Below are 23,313 nucleotides of genomic sequence, written 5' to 3'. Positions count from 1 at the left end.
GCATTTAGTGGGTAAGGGAGAAAGGAACAAGTGCCATGCTAGAGGGTTTTCCTTTGAAGTGTACGATAGGCTCAATATTTTCTCAAGTGCCCATAGAATCTGAAATATTGGTACTGGTAAATAAGAGAATACTCTTGGCTAGGCTCATTCCAGAGACCACGGGGCATATCTGGTTGGAAAGATGATGGGAAATAATCTTTTACATAGACCGCTGTTGTATTCCCCTTGTAAGCATTTTTATCTGAAAGGATAATTTCCATAAATTCAGAATCTTTTCATGTGCTTGTAAACCAGACACCCTTTTCTCACTGGCACCCACATCCTAGCACCCTCAGTTTTATTTCAAGGCCAGAGCCACTGCCCTAGAGGTTCACAGACATTTATAAAGAAAGCTTTGAATTACTTGCACAACAGCAAGTGCCCGGGTACATTTTCCTTTTGTTGTTCTTCCAGGGTCTCTAATCTCCAGAATAGGATCCTTTCCTGTTGCTGCAGCTTGAGCCGGCAGATCTTTCATCTAAGTGCTTTACAGCTCATTAGAAAATAACCCTCAGGCACAAACTGCTCTGCTCAAGGCAGGGGGCTTCTTTATCTGTGGCTCAATTTCTGGCCGGCAACTTTCTTTGGGCTTTCACTCTGCAATTGGCTAAGGATTACATCACCAGCCTCCAAGCCAGCCATGCGCATATCAATAAAGATACTATCAATTTGTTAACTCTTAACATCACTACAAAAATTGTCAGAGAATATGTAAGCCAAATTCTTCATTTTGTAGATTAGAAAATGGAGCCCAAATAGCTTAAATGACTTGCCTATTATCACACAGGTCATTAATTACAGAGCTGAGTCAAGAGCCGAATGCCTTTCCACATTATATCTAAAAAAGCATAAATGCTTCCTGATAACCTCAGAAGAGGGCAGGGCTCATCTGAAACAGGACCCATAATAGCCCAGGCTCACCCCTTTTGCAACCATTTTGCTGTGTCCTTAGGGGTCTCCTCATATTCTGTCTTTAAAAATGTGCACAGTAATCCTCACTACCAGAGGGTTATCAGGTCAGAAGTTAAGATGCTATGATCCAAAAAAGAAAGCAAATAAGTACTTATTACGTGCTTCTGCTAGGTCTGTCCTGGGATTTTTTTTTTTTTTTTTAATGCATTCAGTGCTGGCAAGACCAGGTTTTATAATTAGTTTCTGTCTTTACTGAAGATCAATAAGCCCATGGCATTGCATTCTCAATCTGTGAGTTATTAATTCCCCAGCATATGTTATAATTAGTCATTCAGCAACTATCTACTACACTCAAAGTACACTTGTCAAAAAATCATTTATCAATTATTTTTGCTTAATCCCAAACTCACACCCCCGACACTGTGGTAACAAAATTATGTTTTTTTTTCCTTAGCAAGGTCTTAAAACTCAAAAAACATTTTTTTTTTTTTATTAAGGAAAAACATTGAAAATTATTTCCTTTTCAGATTAGGAAATGCTATTCTTGTGCACATCAGGATTGGGGACTTCCAGAAGAGGAAGGCCATCAGTTGTTCCCACCGAGGAGATAAGAATATTAGTCATACATTGTCTTTCCCACGGACATGAGCTGTCCAGATACCTTTTCTTTTTCATTGTTGCTACTTACATGGAGGTTGAGCTTGAATTATCCAGCTGCAGTTCTGACTGCTTGGATACTTGGCAGGGAAGAATGGAGAGGAAATAGTATCAAAAGAATTGGTGAGGAGGACAGATCCGCAGGCTGGAGAACACACAAACATACATACATGTCAATTACTTTTGATTTCTACTGACTGTACAGAACAATTAGGGAGTGAATAATTTGATGAATGAAAACATGAATTACCTTCCTTGCTTCTGAAATGAATGCCAAGAGAGTTGCATACAAACGATAAAAATGGGAATATACTTTACATTTAGAATAATATTTTTAAATGACAGGAAAGGGGGAAGTGCCACACAGCAACAGATTAAGTGGCTAGGAATTGCCTAACTAATTCAAAAAAACCTCTGGCACTGATTCACTTACTCTGTCCACACCTAAATTGCAGCTACCAGGATAATCTCTTTATGAGTGGCCTATTGTTTTAAGAAAATAAATACTCAAATGAACAACCTTCAGAAGGATTACTGCACTTTATCAGAGAATTGCAAAGGTCTATGGGAATCCAGAAGAGGGAGAGTTTACGGCCAAGTGGAGAGCGTAAGAGGAGAGCACATGGAGGAGGTAGAGGCTGAACAAGGAACTGGAAGGTGAAGAAAAGTAGTCCAGTGAAAGGACAACCTGAGCAACGACACAGAGGGTCAGAGCTGCATCTAGGCAGACTTGGCTGTGGCATGGGGTGTTGGAGGTGAGGCTGGAAATATAGATTGGAGGCAGGTTCCAAGGCCCTTGGATAACACGTGGAGGGGTTTGAGATTCATTTTCCAGGCAGCATTGAGCCAGGAGAGAATGGCATGTAACCTACCTCAAGGGTTAATATCTATCTACATTAACAGTAAGCCTTATACTTTATATTGGTATATTTCCTTCTAGTGTAAAACCTTGGGTAAAGGTTAGATAAATGAAATCAGGAAAAAAAAAATTTTTGTACTATCTCTAGTATTAAAGGTATTTTTCAGAATCATTCTGAAAACTTGCTTGAGATACACACCTATCCAAAGGAAGGTAATAAATACCGTCTAAATTAGACAAAACCAAAAGTTAAAATTGGAATAATTTCAAGTCATAGTTTTCTTGTTATGTGTAAATTTTTTTTATGGTAAGTACAAAGCTGTCACCAATTTCTGAGGACCAGTTTCATTTTATTAGAGCATCAAGAGGGGCACTAAGAACAATTGGCTTGTGCCTCAGGGAGACCCACGTGGCACTTGCCTTGGCTGAAGCGAGCTCGGAATCCCCTGCTCTGACTGGATGCTCCAGACTGAAATCTCACAAAGAGAGCATTTCCTGAAGAGGTGATGGGATTAGTCAGCTGCTGTCTTCCACACACACTGGCAAGGTGGGTAGTTGCAGTGTTTAAGCCATCATATGCCTACAAAGAAAGACAACAGGTAAAATGGTGGCATAGAACTTCAGGTTTACATCTATAAGACCCCTTTCCATGGACTGTCTGCCATATTTGGTGAGCTAGTGGAAAATAACACATTTGCTGGATCTAGTAAAATTGGCTTTATTTTATTGTTTTGCCACACAGTTCCATGGGAGCCACTGACTCTTTGGCCATTTCTAAGGGCAGTAACGTGGTTTTCAGTGGGAGTTACTTTGCCTTTGCCACTATCAGACCTCTGAGTATCTTTGTAAATGCTGTCCCTTTTACAGCCCTGCTTCCTCCCCTGACCCCAGTGAAATACATCACAGGCCATACCTTCAGCACGTGCTGAAAATACATAATGCAAAAGGAATATATGAGTAAATAGAGGAGAAATAATGATGTGGAACCATTCATTTTTCAGAAACCCAGTATTTTCTGGAATTTTTCCTCTTCAAGGGGTCATGGTCAAGAAAGAAGAGAAATGGCATAATTCTTTCAAATGATATGAGTGGTAATATGCCTGATTTAGAAAATTATCTTTTTAAAAAATACACTGGGCTCTGTGTCTATGCAGTGCTATGCTGGGACTTAGCTGGCACTCCATATGTGTGAACAACATAGAGTTCACATCACATCTGCCCTAAATCACTGTGCTGGCTTGTGAAATTGGAGCTTGCTCATTTCATTAGAATTGTGTGTATCTGGTATAAATTTTTGAAGGCTTTCGTGTGTAAACCAAAGAAAAACGATTTCCCTTTTTTTTTTGACGATAATAACAGTAATAGCTACCATCCATCAAGTGCTTCCTATGTACCAGGACCTGGGTTCAGTCCTTCACAGATTATCGTCCCATTTTGTTCTTTCAATATACTCTTTATTTGTAAAAGGAAGATAACTGATGTACAGAGAGCCAAGTGATGTGGCCAAGTCATACAATTCCTGTAAGGGAATGGGCCATGTTGAATGAGATGGCTTGATTTTAAACCCTTTCATTTTGCTTAATGCAAGATATCAACTGGCCAGGATAGATATATCAACCCAACAACCACCAGAGTCAGATTAAAAGTATTAAGTTAAATTATGGCTGTCTCATTGAAAAGAAATTTCCATTTATATTTCGTAAGAAATTCTTGGGAAAAAATAGCAAGTTCAGGGATTTTGTGAAAGGATGTTCCTCTAGAATGACTTTAAATATTTAGTGATGACTATAATCAGCATTTTCTTTAGCATGTTAAGTACGATTGCGAAGCCACTCTCAGTTTCATTTATACAAGCACATAAATCAAACGTCAGTTTATAACCAACTACTGAGGAACCCCTGATGGCAAAGTGGTTAAGAGTTCAGCTGCTAACCAAAAGCTTGGCAGTTCGAATCCATCAGCCACTCCTTGGAAACCCTATGGGGCAGTTCTACTCTGTCCTATAGGATCGCCATGAGTCGGAATTAACTCTACGGCAACAGATTTGATTTGGTTTGAATGAGGGGAATGAGGCTTTTACAATGATTAATTTAAAATAAATTGTTCCTGAACAGTATTTCTTTCTTTTTTCACCTTCTCCTCTTCTTTTTCCTTTTAGTCAATGCTCAGTTTTTCAAACCTATGTATTTAATACACAAAACTTTAAACAGATTTTTATTCAACATTTAAACATTAAAAACAAAGTCACATTTCTTTAAAAGATTCAAAATATAGTTTCCAATCTAGTATGACTGCTTCCTTTGAGCACTTTGAAAACCTTAAGTACTGGTCAAAACAGCACAAAAACCATCATTACAAAACCTCTGACTAAATTTACACTGCAATCTACTCTGAAATATTATTACTGCTGGTATCACTCAAGTCTTCATTTCTTTATACTTAGTTTTATACTCTCCTAAGGTTTTTTTTTTTAAGGTTATAGTGGAAACCCTGGTGGTGTAGTGATTAAGAACTACGGCTGCTAACCAAAAGATTGGCAGTTCAAATCCACCAGGAGCTCCTTGGAAACTCTGTGGGGCAATTCTACTCTGTCCTATAGGGTCGCTATGAGTCGGAATCAACTCGACAGCAACAGATTTGGTTTTGGTTTTAAGGTTATAGGTATCCAGCATTTCAATACTGTTATAATAATACCATTTTAGCTTTATTATAAAAAAATAAAGAATAGCTTCTTAGAGCACCTGGAGTTATAGGGTCTGGAGAATATATCAATTAATTTTTGGTCAAGGCACAAGACTACTTACTTCTCTCAAGGTGATTAATTCATTTGTCTGTTTATTTATTTAAAACAGTATTTCTTAAGATCTAGTGAAACATGGATTCCATGAACAGTTTATAGACTCTTCTCAAAAAACAAAAACACTTTTAGAAGATTTTTTTACAAGACCATGGACTCACAAAGGCAAGCATGTTCCAAGCCAAAAAAAAAAGAAACCAAAAACAAAAACCAAACCCGTTGCCATCGAGTCAATTGCGACTCATAGTAACCCTATAGGACAGTGTAGAACTGCCCCATAGGTTTCCAAGAAGCAGCAGGTGGATTCAAACGGGTGACCTTTTTGGTTAGCAGCCAAGCTCTTAACCACTGTGCCACCAGGGCTCCAGTGCACCACTGCCTGCAAATTCAGAGGTCCAATGAGTAAGTAGATATCAATTTTCTCTAAGTCATCTTTTTCTCTCTGAGGTGTTGCAATCCTCTCGTGGAAAAAGGGAAAAACAAGGCAAAAAAGGTAAGCTAGAAAGTTAAGGCTAGATACTTTAGAAAGCCACCTGAAGGAGGCTTTTCCCTGGGGATCCTTGGAAACAGGCAAATCTCAAGGAGTGGAGGGCATAGGGCCTACAGGTTTCCTAGGCCTTCTCTTAGAGCCTAGAATTTCAGGAGCTCTGCTGAACTTGGAAACGCTGGTGACGTAGTGGTTAAGTGCTATGGCTGCTAACCAAGAGGTCAGCAGTTCAAATCCACCAGGTGCTCCTTGGAAACTCTATGGGGCAGTTCTACTTTGTCCTATAGGGTCACTACGAGTCAGAATTGACTCGATGGCAGTGGGTTTTGGCTGCTGAACTTCATCTAGCTGGGGCGCTGTTTCACAAGGGATGGATCCAAAGTGGAAGGCTTCCAAATATCACTGAGTCAAAATTATATACCAGTGATACTACAAATTTGATTAGCATGTTACAGTTTTACAAGCATCATCAAAAATGTCCTAACCTAGTCTTCAACAGCATGCCATTTTTTTTTTAAAATGAAGAAAGTGAGGCTTAGCAAATAAACTATTGTCTTGAGCTCTGTGAAATAGTGACTTATCCAGAATCACACAGCTAGTGAAAATTAAGTCAGGAACTTTCTTCTTCTCTCTTCATATTCTCTATTATTGCATGTTACTTCTCTTTAATGCTCATAACTTAATAAATTCTCAAGAGCATTATTAAGATATATGAGCCTAGTTGTCATTTTATGAAAGCAAAAAACTTCAGGCTACTGAGGAGGCAGTTAAAAAAAAAAAAAGGTTGTGAAGAGACTTGAAAACAGTGACTCAAACAGACACATGTACGCCAATATTCATTGCATAGTTTTGGCTATTCACAATGGCCAAAACGGGGAAACAACCGAAAATGTCCATCAACAGATGAACGATAAATAAAAGATGGTCTATACATAAAAAAAAAAAATGGAATATTACTCCACCATAAAGAGAAAAGAAGTCTTGATTCATGCCACAACCTGAATGAACCATGAAAACATTATGCTGCGTGAAATAAATCAATCACAAAAGGACAAATATTGTGTGATCTCATTAACATGAGGTCTTAGAATAGGCAAATACATGCAGATCAGAGTTTAAGAGTGGTTATGGGGGTGGGAGAGAGGGGAAGTAGGGGGAATTGTTTAGGAAGCATTGAGTTTTTTTTATGGGGATGGAGAGTTTGGCAAAGTATATTGGTGATAGTTGTATAACGTGATTGATGTAACTGCTCTCACTGAATTGTATACTGAAAAATGTTGAAATGACAAATGTGTTATCTATATTTTTACAATAACTAAAAAATTTTTTTTAAAGTAGGCTGAAAAGCAAGTCTTTGAGAGTATTCTTAGCATTTGTGGTATCAAATCAATATTCTCACATTAAAAATTTTTTTTAATTTATTACCATATAGGTTTAACTGTAAGCAAAACACTGCAAGGAAGAAAATATTAGAAACTTTACCCCCATTTATTTAAAATTCTGAAGTTATAAGAATTATCAATAGTCATTTTCTCTTACTTTCATTTAGTTCCTAAGGCAGAGATAGCAAATTACATTACTATTGATAGACACGTACATTAATATAACTTATAGATATATAATTCTTACTTAAGTCTATTAGCAAGAGTTTTCTAGGCCTGGAAATTGATTTTCTGATCTGTTATTTAAAGAAAATAGCAATACACAAAAAGAAAAATTGTACATCTCAACTAATTTCTAGATGACACTAATAAAATAAATTTGTGAAAACATGGGCACCATCCCTGGAAGTTCCAACTACAGGAGCTCTAAAAATGGAGGCAAAACTAAGAGGCAACCTAATTTCTACAGGAAAATCAATAAAATCAATAAGTCATCTTAAAAGGTATCCATAGTTTTCTAAAATTTCCAAATACCAGCACACACATTCAAAATACTCATGAACTTTATCATATAAAAATAGGAGACTTAAAAGTTATAGAACCTGGCACATAACAGACAATCAAGGTCTGGAGTACAAATGAATAATGTACACGTGTGGGGTTGAAAATTAACTTTACCCAAAGAATTTGTCTTTGGTTCTGGAGAGATAAACCTCTCAACCCTTGGAATTTCCCTAGTGACCTAAGTGACCTCCAGGTCTCACCTGAAGGTTTACGCTAATAAGGTGACTCAGGTGGGGCTGCCCAGGCTAGGATGACCACTACATGATATCAGCAGACCTGGGGCCCTGGGAATTCCTGATTTTATGGCTGGGATCCCTTTAGGGCTAGTGGGAACTTGAAATCAACAGGTCAGAAACGAGGGTGTCCTGGGGATGCCTAAGCTTATGGCTGGTATCTGGGGTCTTGGGTAGACTTGGCAGTCTGGAGGACTGTGCCCTTCTATCTGTGAGGTCTACCTAGCTCCAGGTGGTTTGGGTCAGGGAAAGAAGTACTGGTATCAGAACAGAGGGGAATAGAATTGCTAATGAATTGATTTTGAATTGATTTACACATTTGGTGTCATAGAAAGGTGAAATTTGTTTTTTTGATTTTTTTCCCTTCCCACTCAATATGACAATATTTGGCCTCCAAGAACAGAGGCCTAGGGTTGAAGAAAGCCCAGGGTTAAGAAAAATCTGTCCTCTGTACATAATAAACACAAGAGTGGAAAACAGGCCTTTCGAAGTGGGAAGGAGCTCAACTGGGACTCTTTCTGGACAGGCTTCCTACATTCTGGGCCCAGAGGAAGAATGGAGGAGGCTGCCACTGACAGTGCTGGACCACTGGCAAATGCACAGCTCCCAGATGCCTTCTCACGGTTGATACCCCATCTTCTCACCAGCAGGGTAAGAGAAGGTGCAAGGTGGGCAGGGAACATCAGACTCATCCCCAAGGGCAACAGTGTTCTGAACACATTATGTATTACAATGCTCTCTGGGTCCTCCACACCCTAAGGGTGATACACAAGAAGATTCTCTAAGCCCTAGCCAGAAGTGAACACTAAGCCAGAAATTTATGAATTTTAATACTCAATGTCTCAATATTTTGAGGAAATTTGGGTAAATGTCAATGAGTTTAAAGATTGACATATGTCAGCTCCAACATAAAGTAACATGAGAAGGAAAGCCATCCAAGTTAGAGACTAGCACGATGATAATTGTAGTTCTAGAGGCCTGTGGTCAGAGAGTCCTAAGAACTAGTAATTTGAGAAAATAAAGAAGTCGATGGCAAGACTTCATCTTACATACTTTGGACATGTTATCTGGAGGAACCAGTCCCCGGAGAAGGACATCATGCTTGGTCAAGTAAAGGGTCAGCAAAAAAAAGGAAGGCTCTCAATGAGATGGATTGACACAGTGGCTGCAACAATAGACTCAAACATAGCAGTGATTGTGAGGATAGTGCAGGACCGGGCACTGTTATGTTCTGTGTACACAAGGCCACAAGTGGAGCCCTGGGGCCTCATTGGTTAAAGCAATCAACTGCTAACCGAAAGGTCAGCAGTTCGAAACCACCAGTGGCTCTGCGGGAGAAAGATGTAGCAGTCTGCTTCTGTAAATATTTACAGCCTTGGAAACCCCATGGGGTCACTATGAGTCGGAATCGACTTGACAGCTCCATATCACTTAACTAGTGGTATACGCACCACCCCAAGGAAAAAAAAAAAACCAAACCCATTGCCATGGAGTTAATTCCAATTCATAGCAACCCTATAAAAAAGAATAGAATTGCCCCATAGGACTTCCAAGGCTGTAACCTTTATGGGAGCAGACTGCCACATCTTTCTCCCGAGGAACAGCTGGTGGGTTCCAACAGCTGACCTTCACGTTAGCAGTTGAACACTTTAACCATTGAGCCACCGAGGCTACTTTTAGTGATAAAAATATGTATTATTTAAGTGTATGTATTACTCAAAAGCAGGTGGAAAAATTCCTTTCAAATGGACAAAGTATCTAACAAAATGTTTTAATAGGCTTTCAGAGCTGATTATGATATGTTGCTGTTGTTAGGTGCCGTCGAGTCGGTTCCGACTCATAGCGACCCTGTGTACAACAGAACAAAACACTGCCTGGTCCTGTGCCATCCTTACAATAGTTGTTACGCTTGAGCCCATTGTTGCAGCCACTGTCAATTCACCTCGTTGAGGGTCTTCCTTTTTTCCGCTGACCCTGTGCTCTGCCAAGCATGATGTCCTTATCCAGGGACTCATCCCTCCTGACAACACGTCCAAAGTATGCAAGATGCAGTCTTACCATCGTTGCCTCTCAGGAGCATTCTGGCGGCACTTCTTCCAAGACAGATTTGTTCATTCTTTTGGCAGTCCATGGTATATTCAGTATTCTTCGCCAACACCACAATTCAAAGGCGTCAACTCTTCCTCGGTCTTCCTTATTCATTGTCCAGCTTTTAAATGCATATGATGTGATTGAAAATACCATGGCTTGGGTCAGGCACCCCTTAGTCTTCAGGGTGACATCTTTGCTCTTCAACACTTTAAATAGGTCCTTTGCAGCAGACTTGCCCAATGCAATGCGTCTTTTGATTTCTTGACTGCTGCTTCCATGGCTGTTGATTGTGGATCCAAGTCAAATGAAATCCTTGACAACTTCAATCTTTTCTCCGTTTATCATGATGTTGCTCATTGGTCCACTTGTGAGGATTTTTGTTTTCTTTATGTTGAGGTGTAATCCATACTGATGGCTGTGATCTTTGATCTTCATTAGTAAGTGCTTCAAGTCGTCTTCACTTTCAGCAAGCAAGGTTGTGTCATCTGCATAATGCGGGTTGTTAATGAGTCTTCCTCCAATCCTGATGCCCTGTTCTTTTTCATATAGTCCAGCTTCTCGTATTATTTGTTCAGCATACAGATTAAATAGGTATGGTGAAAGAATACAACCCTGCAGCACACCTTTCCTGACTTTAAACCAATCAGTATCCCCTTGTTCTGTCTGAACAACTGCCTCTTGATCTATGTAAAGGTTCATCATGAGCACAATTAAGTGTTCTGGAATTCTCATTCTTCGCAGCATTATCCATAGTTTGTTATGATCCACACAGTTGAATGCCTTTGCATAGTCAATAAAACATAGGTAAACATAAAAAAAAATTTTTTTTTTTTTAAATTTAAACATCCTTCTGGTATTCTCTGCCTTCAGCCAGGATCCATCTGACATCAGCAGTGGTATCCCTGGTTCCACGTCCTCTTCTGAAACCAGCCTGAATTTCTGGCAGTTCCCTGTCGATATACTGCTGCAGCCATTTCTGAATGATGTTCAGCAAAATTTTCCTTGCGTGTGATATTAATGATATTGTTCTATAATTTCCACATTCAGTTGGATCACCTTTCTTGGGAATAGGCTTCAATATGGATCTCTTCCAGTCAGTTGGCCAGGAAGCTGTCTTCCATATTTCTTGACATAGACGAGTGAGCACCTCCAGCGCTGCATCTGTTTGTTGAAACATCTCAATTGATATTCCATGAATTCCTGGAGCCTTGTTTTTCGCCAGTGCCTTCAGAGCAGCTTGGACTTCTTCCTTCAGTACCGTAGGTTCCTGATCATATGCCACCTCTTGAAATGGTTGAATATCGACTAATTCTTTTTAGTATAATGACTCTGTGTATTCCTTCCCTCTTCTTTTGATGCTTCCTGCGCCGTTTTAATATTTGCCCAATGGAATCCTTCACTATTGCAACTCCAGGCTTGAATTTTTTCTTCAGTTCTTTCAGCTTGAGAAATGCCAAGTGTGTTCTTCCCTTTGGTTTTCCATCTCCAACTCTTTGCACATGTCATTATAATACTTTGTCTTCTCGAGCCGCCCTTTGAAATCTTCTGTTCAGTTCTTTTATTTCATCAATTCTTCCTTTTGCTTTAGCTGCTCGACACTCAAGAGCAAGTTTCAGAGTCTCCTCTGACATCCATCTTGGTCTTTTCTTTCTTTCCTGTCTTTTCAGTGACCTCTTGCTTTCTTCATGGATGATGTCCTTGATGTCATTCCACAACTCGTCTAGTCTTCAGTCACTAGTGTTCAATGTGTCAAATCTGTTCTTCAGATGGTCTCTAAATTTAGGTGGGATATACTCAAGGTCATATTTTGGCTCTCCTGGACTTGCTCTGATTTTCTTCAGTTTCAGCTTGAACTTGCATATGAGCAATTGATGGTCTGTTCCACAGTTGGCCCCTGGCCTTGTTCTGACTGATGATATTGAGCTTTTCCATCGTCTCTTTCCATCATCATGATAAGAGTGGTGTTATTTTATGTTATTGTGGACAAGCTGCTCCCCTGTCTATGCCTAAGCTTCCTCATCTGAAAATGGAATTGATATGAGTATATGACTCATATTGTTCATGAGAATTAAATGAGTTAAAAGATATAAAGTACTTCTTAGGAACTAGTAAGTGCACAATAGAAATTATTAGCCTGTTTTTTTACTATTAAAGTGAGACAGAGGGATAGCTTGACGGCTTGTATAAAGAAAGAATAAAACTTTTGAAGGTAGAGAATCAGGAAGCTATGGAAGCAAAAAGCAGAAAGATGTTCAAGGAGGGGGGTTGTCCAGCAAAATGGATGAGGCAGGAGCATGAGGGGAGACATGGTCTGTGAAAATTTCTCAACTGGAGATGAGTGGTAGGTGACTTCTGATGTGGCTTCCTATGGTTCCTGACTCTTGATAGATATTCATGCCCTGTGTAATCTCCTTCCCCTCGAATGTGAGCTGGATCTAATGACTTGCTCCTAATGAATAAAATATGACAAAAATGATGGGACATCACTTCCATGTTTAAGTTAGAAAAGATGGTGGCTTCCATTTTGTTAGTTCTCTCTCTCTCTCATTGGCATTCTGTCTCACGCTCTCTAGTGCTTGCTCTGATGGACAAGCTGCCATGTGGTGAGATGCTCTGTGAAGAGGCTCATCTGACAAGGAGTTGAGGGAAGCCTCTGGCCAAGAGCCTTAAGGAACTGAATCCTGCCAACAGCCATACGCGTGATCTAGGGAGACTCAGGTAAGATGTAGCTGGATTCCTGTCCCACAGATACTATAAACGTTGCCTTAAGTCACTAAGTTTTGGAGTAATTTGTTATTCAGCAATAAATAACTAACACTAGGAGTGTGAAATGAGGAAGCGAAGCAGGAATGAACAATGGATTTTAAAAACAAGGGTATCTAATATTGCATTTTAACTAAACTGTTATCTTGTTCTTTACAGTAATCACCTGCCAGTGACTGAACATTTAGTCAAAATTACTGCACAAAGGGCCTCAAGTTCATGGTGTTTTGGAGAGATTGAAAAAAGGAATCTAAATTCCAAGTTGGTCTTTGCGGTGTGATTACTTTTGTGCGTGGCCTTTCTAGCTGTGGTCTTGTAACTCCCACGCAGGTGATTGGGCAGGACTATGTGATAGCGTAATTGTGGCACATCAAGAGGATTGGTCAGTTTTGCCTTAAAAGAGAGACAATTCCAGAGCAGAGAGGAAGCTCTCACCACCACCAAGGAAGAATAGCCAGGAGCAGAGAATGCATCCCTTGAACCTGGGATCCCTGCACTGGGAGGCTCCTGGGACCAGGAGACAGAGAGTGAGCTGTAACCCTAAAGATGGTGAGAAGCAGTGGCAGGAGAGACCCAGTAGCAGAGAACCAGCAGTAGAAGATGCTGCGGTGGTCCTCCTGGCCCACAGAGAAAGAAAGCTGAGTGCCTTTGGGCAGAGGCCTAGGGCCAGGGGGAGGTATGCCTCCAAGCATGGCTGGAAAGTGGCTGCCCTGACAGAAGGACTGTATCCTGAGTGTTGCTGAGCCTGAACTGTAACTATTACTTCCCTAATAAACCCCATAATCATGATTATGGTCTGTGAGCTCTGTGTGGCCACTGCAATGAATTATCGAACCCCATAGAGAAGTAGAGATGGCTGTGTGAGGGATGACTGGTGTCAGAACTGGTAAAGATGACCACAAATACCACACCCTCCACCAGACCAAGTCCAACACAACTAGATGGTACCCAGCTACCACCACCGACTGCTCTGACAGGAATCACAATAGGGGGTCCCGGACAGAACTGGAGAAAAATGTAGAATAAAATTCTAATACACACACACACACACAAAAGACCAGACTTACTGGTCTGATAGGAACTGGAGAAACCCCAAGAGTATGGCCCCGGACACCTTTATAACTCAATACTGAAGTCATTCCTGAGGTTCACCCTTCAGCCAAAGATTAGACAGGCCCATAAAACAAAATGAGATTAAATGGGCACACCAGTTCAGGGGCAAAAATGAGAAGGCAAGAGGGGACAGAAAAGCTGGTCATGGGGAACCCAAGGTCGAGAAGGGGAGACTGTTGACATGTTGTGGGGTTGGCAACCAATGTCACAAAACAATATGTGTATTGTTTACTGAGAAACTAATTTGCTCTGTAAACATTCATCTAAAGTAAAAAAAAAAAAAAAAAAAGAATTGGTAAAGATGGCAGAGAGAGGAGGCATGTCTGACCCCCCCACCCCCACAGGACTTAGCCTTGGGCTGCTGATCTTGGTTCTCCTTCCCCCTTATGGCATTGCAAGAGGTCAGACACTGCCCCCAAGCCATTTTTTACAGCCTTAACAAGAGATGGTGAAAAAAGGAACAGCCACAAAACGCAAGCTGCAGAGGGCTTGAAATTTTAGCAATGGCAAGAAATGGAAATAGGGGTAACTAGCAAAACACAAGTCACCTCCCCTTAGTCCTCATCACCCCACTCCAACCATTCCTGAAAATATTAGGGGAGGAGAGGTTAATGGGTTTTCTACTATTCATGGGATGGAGTTAGCTATTTTATTTGAATGACAGAGAATAGGGTGACCCCATTTACATGTGAACTAAATATATAACAGTGTTAGCATAAGTCTTTATACACTTTTATAAATGAACAATATGTATCTTACTTAAGAAATACTTTGTGCTATTTTAGATAAGCAAACACTAGTATTTACAAATCACAATGACAATTACAGAAATTTTGTAGCCCACATTAGGCACATAGGAGCCGTTTGTTAGCATCTTAAGTATTCTCAACAAATTTATGGAATCAAGAACTCATTAGAACTTTAGAGATGATGTAATCCATTTACACTGGAGGAGTGTGAAGCCTGGAGAAGCTAAGAACTTTTTGTTGTGTTGCTCAGTGAAGGGATCTGCCTGACCGTCTGACCTTGAAGCTCTCTATTCTCCAGAATTGGGAGCATCAAGTCCCTTCCTGGAGGCCTGTCTTGAATCACGGGGCCTGCAGATATGACTGAGTTGTAACTTTACCCCAGGTTCAGTAACTGGGTTCCTGGCTTGTTTGCCCAGTTTCTTCAGGACTTAAGTCTACCTCAGAACTCCTAGTCTGGTGACAAAACTTAACACCTGAAGCTCTCAGCCTGCTAGCCTGGGTGGCGACTTATTGCAGGTGATCGTCTCAGTCATCCTGGCTTGGCCCACTGTTCCACTGCCCACGGCCCCCATAGTCTAATTGGAGGCAGAACTGTTCCTAGAGAATCTTGGATACAATAGAGTAGCATCTGGAAAACTCTGCCAATTCCAAACTTCTATTAGATTGTGTTATCTATTCTAGCATTTCACCCTAATGATGGAAATTTTATGAAGCTTAGCTTTTTGAAGTAATATTTTCATGGATGTATGTAATTTATGTACGACAACATATAGCTCAATATTTAAGAGTATGGACTTTGGACTGCCTCCTTGGGTTCCAATTCTGACTCTACTGCTTATTAGTTGTGGCACCTTGAACAAGTTATTTCGTCTCCTTGTGTCACCTTTTCCTTATCTGGAGAGATAACTGTGTCAAACTGTACTGAGAGGACCAAAATTTATTCATTGAATTTACGGCCTCGAAAACCAGTGGAGGTCTAAGACAGAGTTGTTTGCATGGAGTGATGGAGACAAAAGCTGCAACTGAGTAGGGACTGAGTTGTGAGTGCAAAGCAAGTATATGAAGACAGTGAGACCCCTTCATTTTCCTTTTAATAGTAGTTTCTCATAAGGTCAGAATGAGGAGTTACTGAGGTAATATGTGGTCCCTGGCATGTGATGAACCAAAAACCAAACCCGTTGCCATCGAATCAATTCCAACTCATAGTGATCCTATAGAACACAGAGTGGAACTGCCCCACAGAGTTTCCAAGGAGCACGTGGTAGATTTCAAATTGCCGAATCCACATTGGTTAGCAGCAGAGCAGTTAACCACTATGTCACTGAGACTTCCGGCATGTGATAAAACACTCACTAAACACACTCACTAAATGCTAGTTATCATTATGAGGAACGCCTTAGTTTTCTTTCTTTGTTTCTTCTTTAGTTCTTTGTAAAATAAGGTGATGACAAATTGTTCAAGAAGCTATGAGATCCATTTATGTACCCGACAGAATTTGGGGTGACAAAGTATCCAATCTAGTTCAGGAAGAACAGAGATTTTTTTTTTCCAATCTATGTGTTTCTTGTCAAAATCCTTCCCTATAACACCTTCTCCACTCTACAACGCAGTATTATATTAAGAAAGTAGAGCTAAAAAGGATGTCAACATCCATGCTCAGCTCAGACCACATTGTTGGTCTTTCAGGTGCACAGTCTGTGCTGACAGGCTACATACCCTGCCCATCTTAAGATTCCCAACTGACCAGCTAGGGTCCAGTGGAAAGCTCATTGCTCTTAGGTGTCAGAATACCTAGGTTTGAGTCCTGGAGCCACACAGAGCATTTGTTGTTGCAAGACACTGCAGAAGCTTCTTGGTGTTCGTTTCGTCATAAAAATGGGGTAGGTAATTCCTCCTCCCTGACTCATCAGGTTATTGAAAAGATCAAAACAGATAATATATGTGAAAGCTGTATGGAGATTATAAATTATTAACACAAAGGTAAGTTTCTCCTATTTCATTATAGGAATCTTCATATCTACATTTTCCTTAATGGAATTTGGCAACATGTAGAAAAGTTAAAAGTCAGCAATTCCACTTCTAGGTGTCTACCCTAGAGAAAGTCTTGTATGGTTGCATACAGAAATATATACAAAAATGTTCATTACAACAAAGATTGTAAAATCAGTCATAAGAATCATAAACCCAAATTCTCAGTGGTCTCCTCTGGGGAGAGAAGATGGAGAAAAATATCAGCGAAATGTACACATGGGACTAAAACGTTTCTTTAACAGTTCATTTATTTTGAGGGGGAAAACTTGAGGCAAATATGGCAAACTATTATTTGACAAGTGTAGATACTGAGATGTTTTTATCAGTGTATATTTTAATGCATTATATAGCCTATATTTTTCTATATACTTAAAACTTTGTAATAGAGTTTTCAATAAAGAAAAGAGAATCTATATAAAGGAAATGATAGGAAATATAGACTAAGATTCACATATAATGATGCCCTTTATAGCATGATTATAATAAGAAGAAAACAATAATCTAAATAATCAAATATAAGTTAGTAGTTAGCTAAATTACAGTATGTTCAAATATTGTCCAAAAAAAACTATTTTAAAGAAGAAATACATCCAAATTCTGTCAAGTGAAAAAAGCAGGATACAAAATTAGGCACATTATTATCTTAACTATGTAAGTTTATGTGTGTTTTGGGTGTGTATGTATGTGTATTTGTATAGGAAATAAACCAGTTTTATAGTTTATCTCTATATTATAATATGGATGGCATTAACTTCTTCCTTCTCCTTTTTGTATTTTACAAATTTAATATGAGGACTGCGTAAAAATTTTTAATGTATATTAAATATTTTTAAGTGTTTAGCTATTCAGACATGTAAATGATCACATAAGAGACATGAAAGTAGGCTATTCGTATAACAGCAAGGCTGCAGTATCTATACTACGATTAATGCCATTTAATCTAGCCTCTGGCTGCCTGAAAGGAATGTATCAAGTTAATTGGATATGGCTTCTGTTTTAAGATCTCCAAGACATTTGTTAGTTAACCAATATCCATAACAGTACCCCAGACCTCTCTCCTAAGCTCCAGTCTCATATATCCAACTGCATACCAGGCATTATCTCTTGTACATCCCATAAACCTTGAAAGTCAAATCTAAAATGGAATCCATCATCTCCCTCCCCTACCCCCTAAATCCTCCTCCTCCTACATCACACCTCCGTAAATGCCAAAAGCATGTAACCAATTGCCCAACCCATTTTAGATCTTTCCCTTATCCCCTAAATCCAATGGATCGATCCATTCTGTGAATTCTCCCTCCTATGTATCACTTGGATTCTTCCCTTCTACTTCACCCCTAGGGCCTCATCTTGGTGTCTTGGTGTGGGACTTCGTCTAGTCTTGCCTAGATCACTACAAGTAAAACCAGTTGCCATAAAGTTGATGCCTACTCATGGCGACCCCATGTACGTCAGAGTAGGACTGCGCTCCATAGGGTTTTCTTTTTTATAATTTTTATTGTGCTTTAAGGGAAAGTTTACACATCAAGTCAGTCTCTCACATAACAACTTATACACACCTTGCCACATACCCCCAATTACTCTCCCATAGGGTTTTTGGTGGCTGATTTTTTGGAAATAGATCGCCAGGCCTTTGTTCCAAGGTACCTCTGGGTAGATTTGAACCTTCAACCTTTCAGTTAACAGTTGAGTGTGTTAACCATTTGCACCGCCCAGGGACTATAGATCACTACAGCAGCCTTAAATTTTTCCTGCCTTAAATTTGTGTCCCCTTCAATTCAGTCCCCAAACATCTGCCAAACAACTCCCAACAACTATGTGCAGGGTGCTCTTTCTAAAACTTAAAATCAAGTACAAGAGAAAAACTGAGTGTCCCCAATACATTTTAACACTGCACTGAAGATAAGCAATCACTGATGCTTCGTTGAAAAACTAAAAAACAATGGACTGATACTGACACAGTGAACAGCACTTCAGCCCGCAGCCCTCTTCTCATGTACCGTCAAGGCCCGGGCATGATTACATGACTCATGACCACCTTACTGAAATATCAGTCGTCATTTAAACAGCCCAAAGCACATGATTGAGGGGAAAAACAGATTTTAGCTTCCTCAGTAATATTTGTATTTTCATTTCTAGAAATTGGAATATGTTCCTTAGACTGCTGGGGGGTGGGGGTGGAAGGTGAGGAATATTTCCACTGCATCTCCTCTCTTTTCGTTTTACTAAGCTTCACCTTAGGAAGAAAAACAAAATAACGCAATGTGTGGGCTAAGATTATTATAAACTGGAGTAAGAAGAAGCTATTTTAATTCAAAAGCAAAACCCAGAGCCTCTTTTACTACCCTCAAAGTATAGAAATAGTGCACCTTTGCTTCAGAGGGGAGTTTTTGTGCCAAGAAATTATGAACATATATGAATATGCTATTATTTTCATCTGCCATAATTTTTTCCTTCATAACTCATTTATGAATCTTCTGGGAGGTATGAAAACAATGCATTTATTAAGTGATAAAATTCACTGAAGAATGCATAAAGTATTTATAATATGTATTTTAAGAGTTTTTAAAAATATTTCAAAACAAAATGGGGCTATTCATGTTTTTATTCATGAATTAACGATAATAATAATTAACTGAGAAGTATAGATTCAATTCTGTGCACCTAAGGTCTGAAATTTTTAAATAGATAACTTAAGACCTTTAACGTTGCATTAATGGTGATAGAAGCAGTTACAGTGGTAATAGATAAATTAGTGGTAATAGATAAGTGTTAGCAGTGAACAGTTATCTGTGTCAGACCCTGTGATAAGTGTTTAAATACATTTTTAATGTAATCATTCTGACAACTCCATTCTGTGGTTGGGAAAACTGAGGCTCAGAAAACATAAGTAAGTTGTCCTCCGTCACACACCTACTAGTGCAGAGTTAGTATACAAACCTCATCTCTCTGACATTCTGGTCATTTCTCATCTAATCCAGAGAAAAGGCAAAATAAAGTTTTATTCATTCAATCAGAATATTGAGAGACCAAGATTCTACCAAGTGGAGATGTCCATGGTCTCCTAAAAAGATAATCACAGTAGTTCTGGAAATAGAATGGGAGCCTCCCATACTTATCTAGACCTACAATAGAGTATTGTTAGTGGCATTTTGGCAAGTCTTATATTGGGTTCCATGGATTTCAGACTGGCTGGCATCTGTCACGCATTCCATTCCACTGAACATGCCTAGGATTCTCCGCATGGCTAACTGAGCAGAAGGTGTTCCAACGACCACAGTGATAGGACCAATAAACATCCTTGATGCCTAAACTTGGTTCTATTCCTGAGTTCAGAGACACATCCACTTCTCACCCTTTTCTGGCCCTTTGCAGCCCAATCTCTGGTCTAGCATGGCTTTTCACCTTGCCCCTGGCCTGATTTGCCCTTCAGCCTGGTCCTTTCACTTTATCCAGTTCTAACTCTATCTGAGAACACACGTCTCCTGCTTTGGATTGCCTTAAAACTTATCAGGGTGAAAAATGTGGTAAAGAGGTAAGATATTTAGTGGAAGATGACACAGAAGTGATAATTCACATGATGGTATAAAGTCAGTTTTGAAGACGGAGAGCCCATGAAATCTTGTTCATGAATTATATGTGGTGGTGTAGCTGCTAATGGAATTCCCATTTTTGAATGCAAACTGCTCCAAGATAGAGGAAATATTAACTGATAGGGAGGGGATTCCCTCAGGAAATTATCCAAGCTGTTAAAGCAATAAATATAAAGAAGGAAGGAAATGAAAATATTACTCACTATAGCAGCTTTTCTTGGAGGTGGGGCGAGAGGAAGCATCAGTTTCCTCAGTCTGTTATATTTTCCAGCCACACTCCTCTAAAATTAAAACCCAAGTAAAATTCACAACCACACATCTGATGTCAAGGCTTTGTCACTCGTATTCTTTTGTTCTACATTATCCCACTCAGTCTTCAAATTTTATGGGAGTATCTCTAATAGTTTGCAGTTGTTGCATGCAGTGACTCAAAGATAACTGGAAATGTTGAAACCCAAGAAGCTCACTTATTTTCACAATAAACAAGCACTTAAGGAGATGCTGAGCTGAAATTTAAACAAAACAAAACCTGTGTCCACAGATTGAAAGCTGCGGCCTTGATTCAATCATTCTTTGCTTTGAGGTGCAAAGTATTGGCACTGGAATGCTGAATGGCTAGGCTGATTATCAAAAGGCAAGCCAAGAAATGAACACTTTAAGGAGACCTTAAGTATCAAATGGAAACTAAATTTTCTGTGGTGAGGAGTGAAGGAGTGGGGTTGGGGGAAAAGATGAGAAGGAGGGGGGCAAAGAGGGAGAAGAGAAAGAAGGGGTGAGGGGGAGAAGGGAGGGACAGAGAGAGAGGGAGTGAAAGTAAGAAAGAGGGGGAAAGGGAAAGAGGGCGAGAGAGGAAGAGACAGGCGGAGACTGATTTTCGTCATGGATTTATTTGTTAAGAAGTATAAATGTTTAAAGAAGAATTGTTTCCGTTGTCTCTTTGAAGCAAATAGTTCTATTATTCCTGTTTCTTCTTTGCTCTGTTTTGGAAATAATCAGTGTTTTAAAAGGAAACACACCATGGGTTTTGTCTTAAAAGAATAAAATAAAGTCTGGAGGTGGCCCTACTTATCCACCCCGTTCCACCCTGTGCCTTACTGTGAAATAACATGAACAAAAGCAGATACTGCAGCTTTGAGGGCTTTGGGAAAATCTGGTTTTCTTCAGATTTCCTAGATCGGCACAAAAAGCTTCAGGAAGAAAACGGTTACTTATCATTTGTTATTTTCTTTGTACTAGGCTCTGTTAGCCCTAGTGTATATTTCCCCCAAATGAAAGGCTGGATCTGGACTGTGGTCTGCTTACTTTTATCTGTTTCTTACTGATTTCTCACAGGGCGGACATTCCATTGTGCTGAGCAAAGAGGATGCTGAAATCAGAGGCCGGGAGTCTCAGGGGCCAGTTTTTGCGGCTGAACTGACTTCTTTCTCCCCGCTCTCACACAGAGCTACATCCAGCATTTCTCGGAGATCAATAAGAGCTTGCAGAGCTACGTGGATTTAAGGCTCAGAAAAGAGACTCTAATTAAGCAATTAAACTGTCAGTCAGAGGTCACCTTAATACTCAGTCTTCGTGAAAAGAAACATAATAGAGCCATTTTTGTGCTGACCATACAGAGTCATCCCCAGCCGGTGGGTCTCATTGCAAGAAACACAATGTGTTGTTCAGGGAGTCTGAGGTTAATTACACCGGAGGCTTAACAGTGACTGGGCAGAAAGCGCAAGCATATTACCAAATTAGTTGAAGTCTGTGTGCAAGTTGGCTTCCTGATTAGCTCACTGTGATGCCAACACCATTTCAAGAAAGTAAAAAAAAAAAAAAAAATCAGTTTCTCTATTTTTTCATTATAGCAGCACGAAATTCTAGAAAACGAACTTCTGTGATATTATCTAAGTTCTCATGTGGCTTAAAAGAGTGAGATCATATATCAACCACAGTTCTAGCAAGTGAACTCAGCACAACACATTCCCAAATGTGTTGCCGACAATTTTCCACTGCAACACTGGTCACTGCAGCAGTAGAAACAACAATAATTCGTTTATTCAGTTCTCCGTCTATTAGTAATCCATCCATCAAACAGGTTGGTGCCTTTGGGGTACAAAGACTACTGCTGTGGATCACATGAAAGGGGAGAGAGGCTGTGTATAACTATTCCATCTTTCAATTTCCCTTGGTTTCCTCTCCTTGCTGAGTTTTGTCTTTGGTTTCATGAGTAATTGCTCAGGGTTACCTGTGGGTTCACCCTGCCTACAATGTGGCCCAGTGGCGACTAGGGCCACTGCAAGAAGAGCTCTCTTTTGTATAGCAGTTGGAGTGTGGAGATAGTCTCCTATCCCGAGCCTGGTGTACTTGTACCCAGAGCATGAACAGAACCTCAGTGGCTGTGTGATTCTGAATGTGACCTCCAGGAGGAAGCCACTACTGACATCACCTGGCTCTTAGTGTCTGTTTCTTCCGTTTTCACCTTGTTCTCATCTTCCTACCCACAAACACAACTCCTAGCTAAATCTCTCTTTCCTAGTTTTCCTCTTTCTGCTTTTGTTCCCTAGGAACCCAGTTTTATAAATGAGCCAACTAAGATCCCCAGCGAGTAAATGGTAGTACCAGGTCCAGAACTGGTGCCTAGCACAGTAGTAGGCACAGAGTTGGCACCAAGACTGAATGGAATAGTGGAGCCCAGATCTCCTGACTTCTAAGCAAGAACACTTCATATTTGAAATCTGAATACTTTTCCTTACATTCATAAATGAAGTCTGGGTTCATCTGACAGAGAATTCAAAATGGTTCCAAAGTAACCCTAACTTTATTTTCTCCCTCTACCTTCAGGTTGCTTTTCAGTCTATGATTCGGCTCTCTGTGTGTACACTGCCATTTCAGATTTTGCCACTAAAATACTTGGTCTTACTTTAGAAAGTAGAAGTCTTGAGTTACAGTGCTGGTCCTGCTTTTAATCTCTACCAGACTTTGACTCTGACTCCTCTGAGCCTCAATGTTCTTATTTTTAAAATCAATAGGTGAGCTCAAATGATCTCTAATCTCTCCTCTT

At 39.9% G+C, this 23,313-nt stretch overlaps 1 protein-coding gene and 1 long non-coding RNA gene across 2 annotated transcripts in view; one reads left to right on the top strand and one right to left on the bottom strand.

The window, feature by feature from the left end:
* Positions 1 to 23,313, bottom strand: part of CUBN (cubilin) — a 341,241-nt gene that overhangs the window by 128,419 nt on the left and 189,509 nt on the right. The window contains exons 32-33 of the mRNA XM_049881914.1: positions 2,888 to 3,047; positions 1,640 to 1,753 (exon numbers count right to left, since the gene is read on the bottom strand). Coding sequence (XP_049737871.1) covers positions 1,640 to 1,753; positions 2,888 to 3,047 — 274 coding nt within the window. The remainder of the gene's footprint in view (positions 1 to 1,639; positions 1,754 to 2,887; positions 3,048 to 23,313) is intronic.
* LOC126074952 (uncharacterized) lies at positions 2,717 to 23,298 on the top strand. Its single transcript, XR_007517072.1, has 4 exons — positions 2,717 to 3,014; positions 8,457 to 8,581; positions 12,595 to 12,739; positions 21,603 to 23,298. It is a non-coding gene; the product is annotated as an uncharacterized LOC126074952 (long non-coding RNA).

The sequence above is a fragment of the Elephas maximus genome, chromosome 4 (assembly GCF_024166365.1).
Source record: "Elephas maximus indicus isolate mEleMax1 chromosome 4, mEleMax1 primary haplotype, whole genome shotgun sequence".
Lineage (NCBI taxonomy): Eukaryota > Metazoa > Chordata > Mammalia > Proboscidea > Elephantidae > Elephas > Elephas maximus.
Note: the sequence above shows the minus strand (reverse complement) of the source record. Positions and strands in the feature narration are given on the sequence as shown.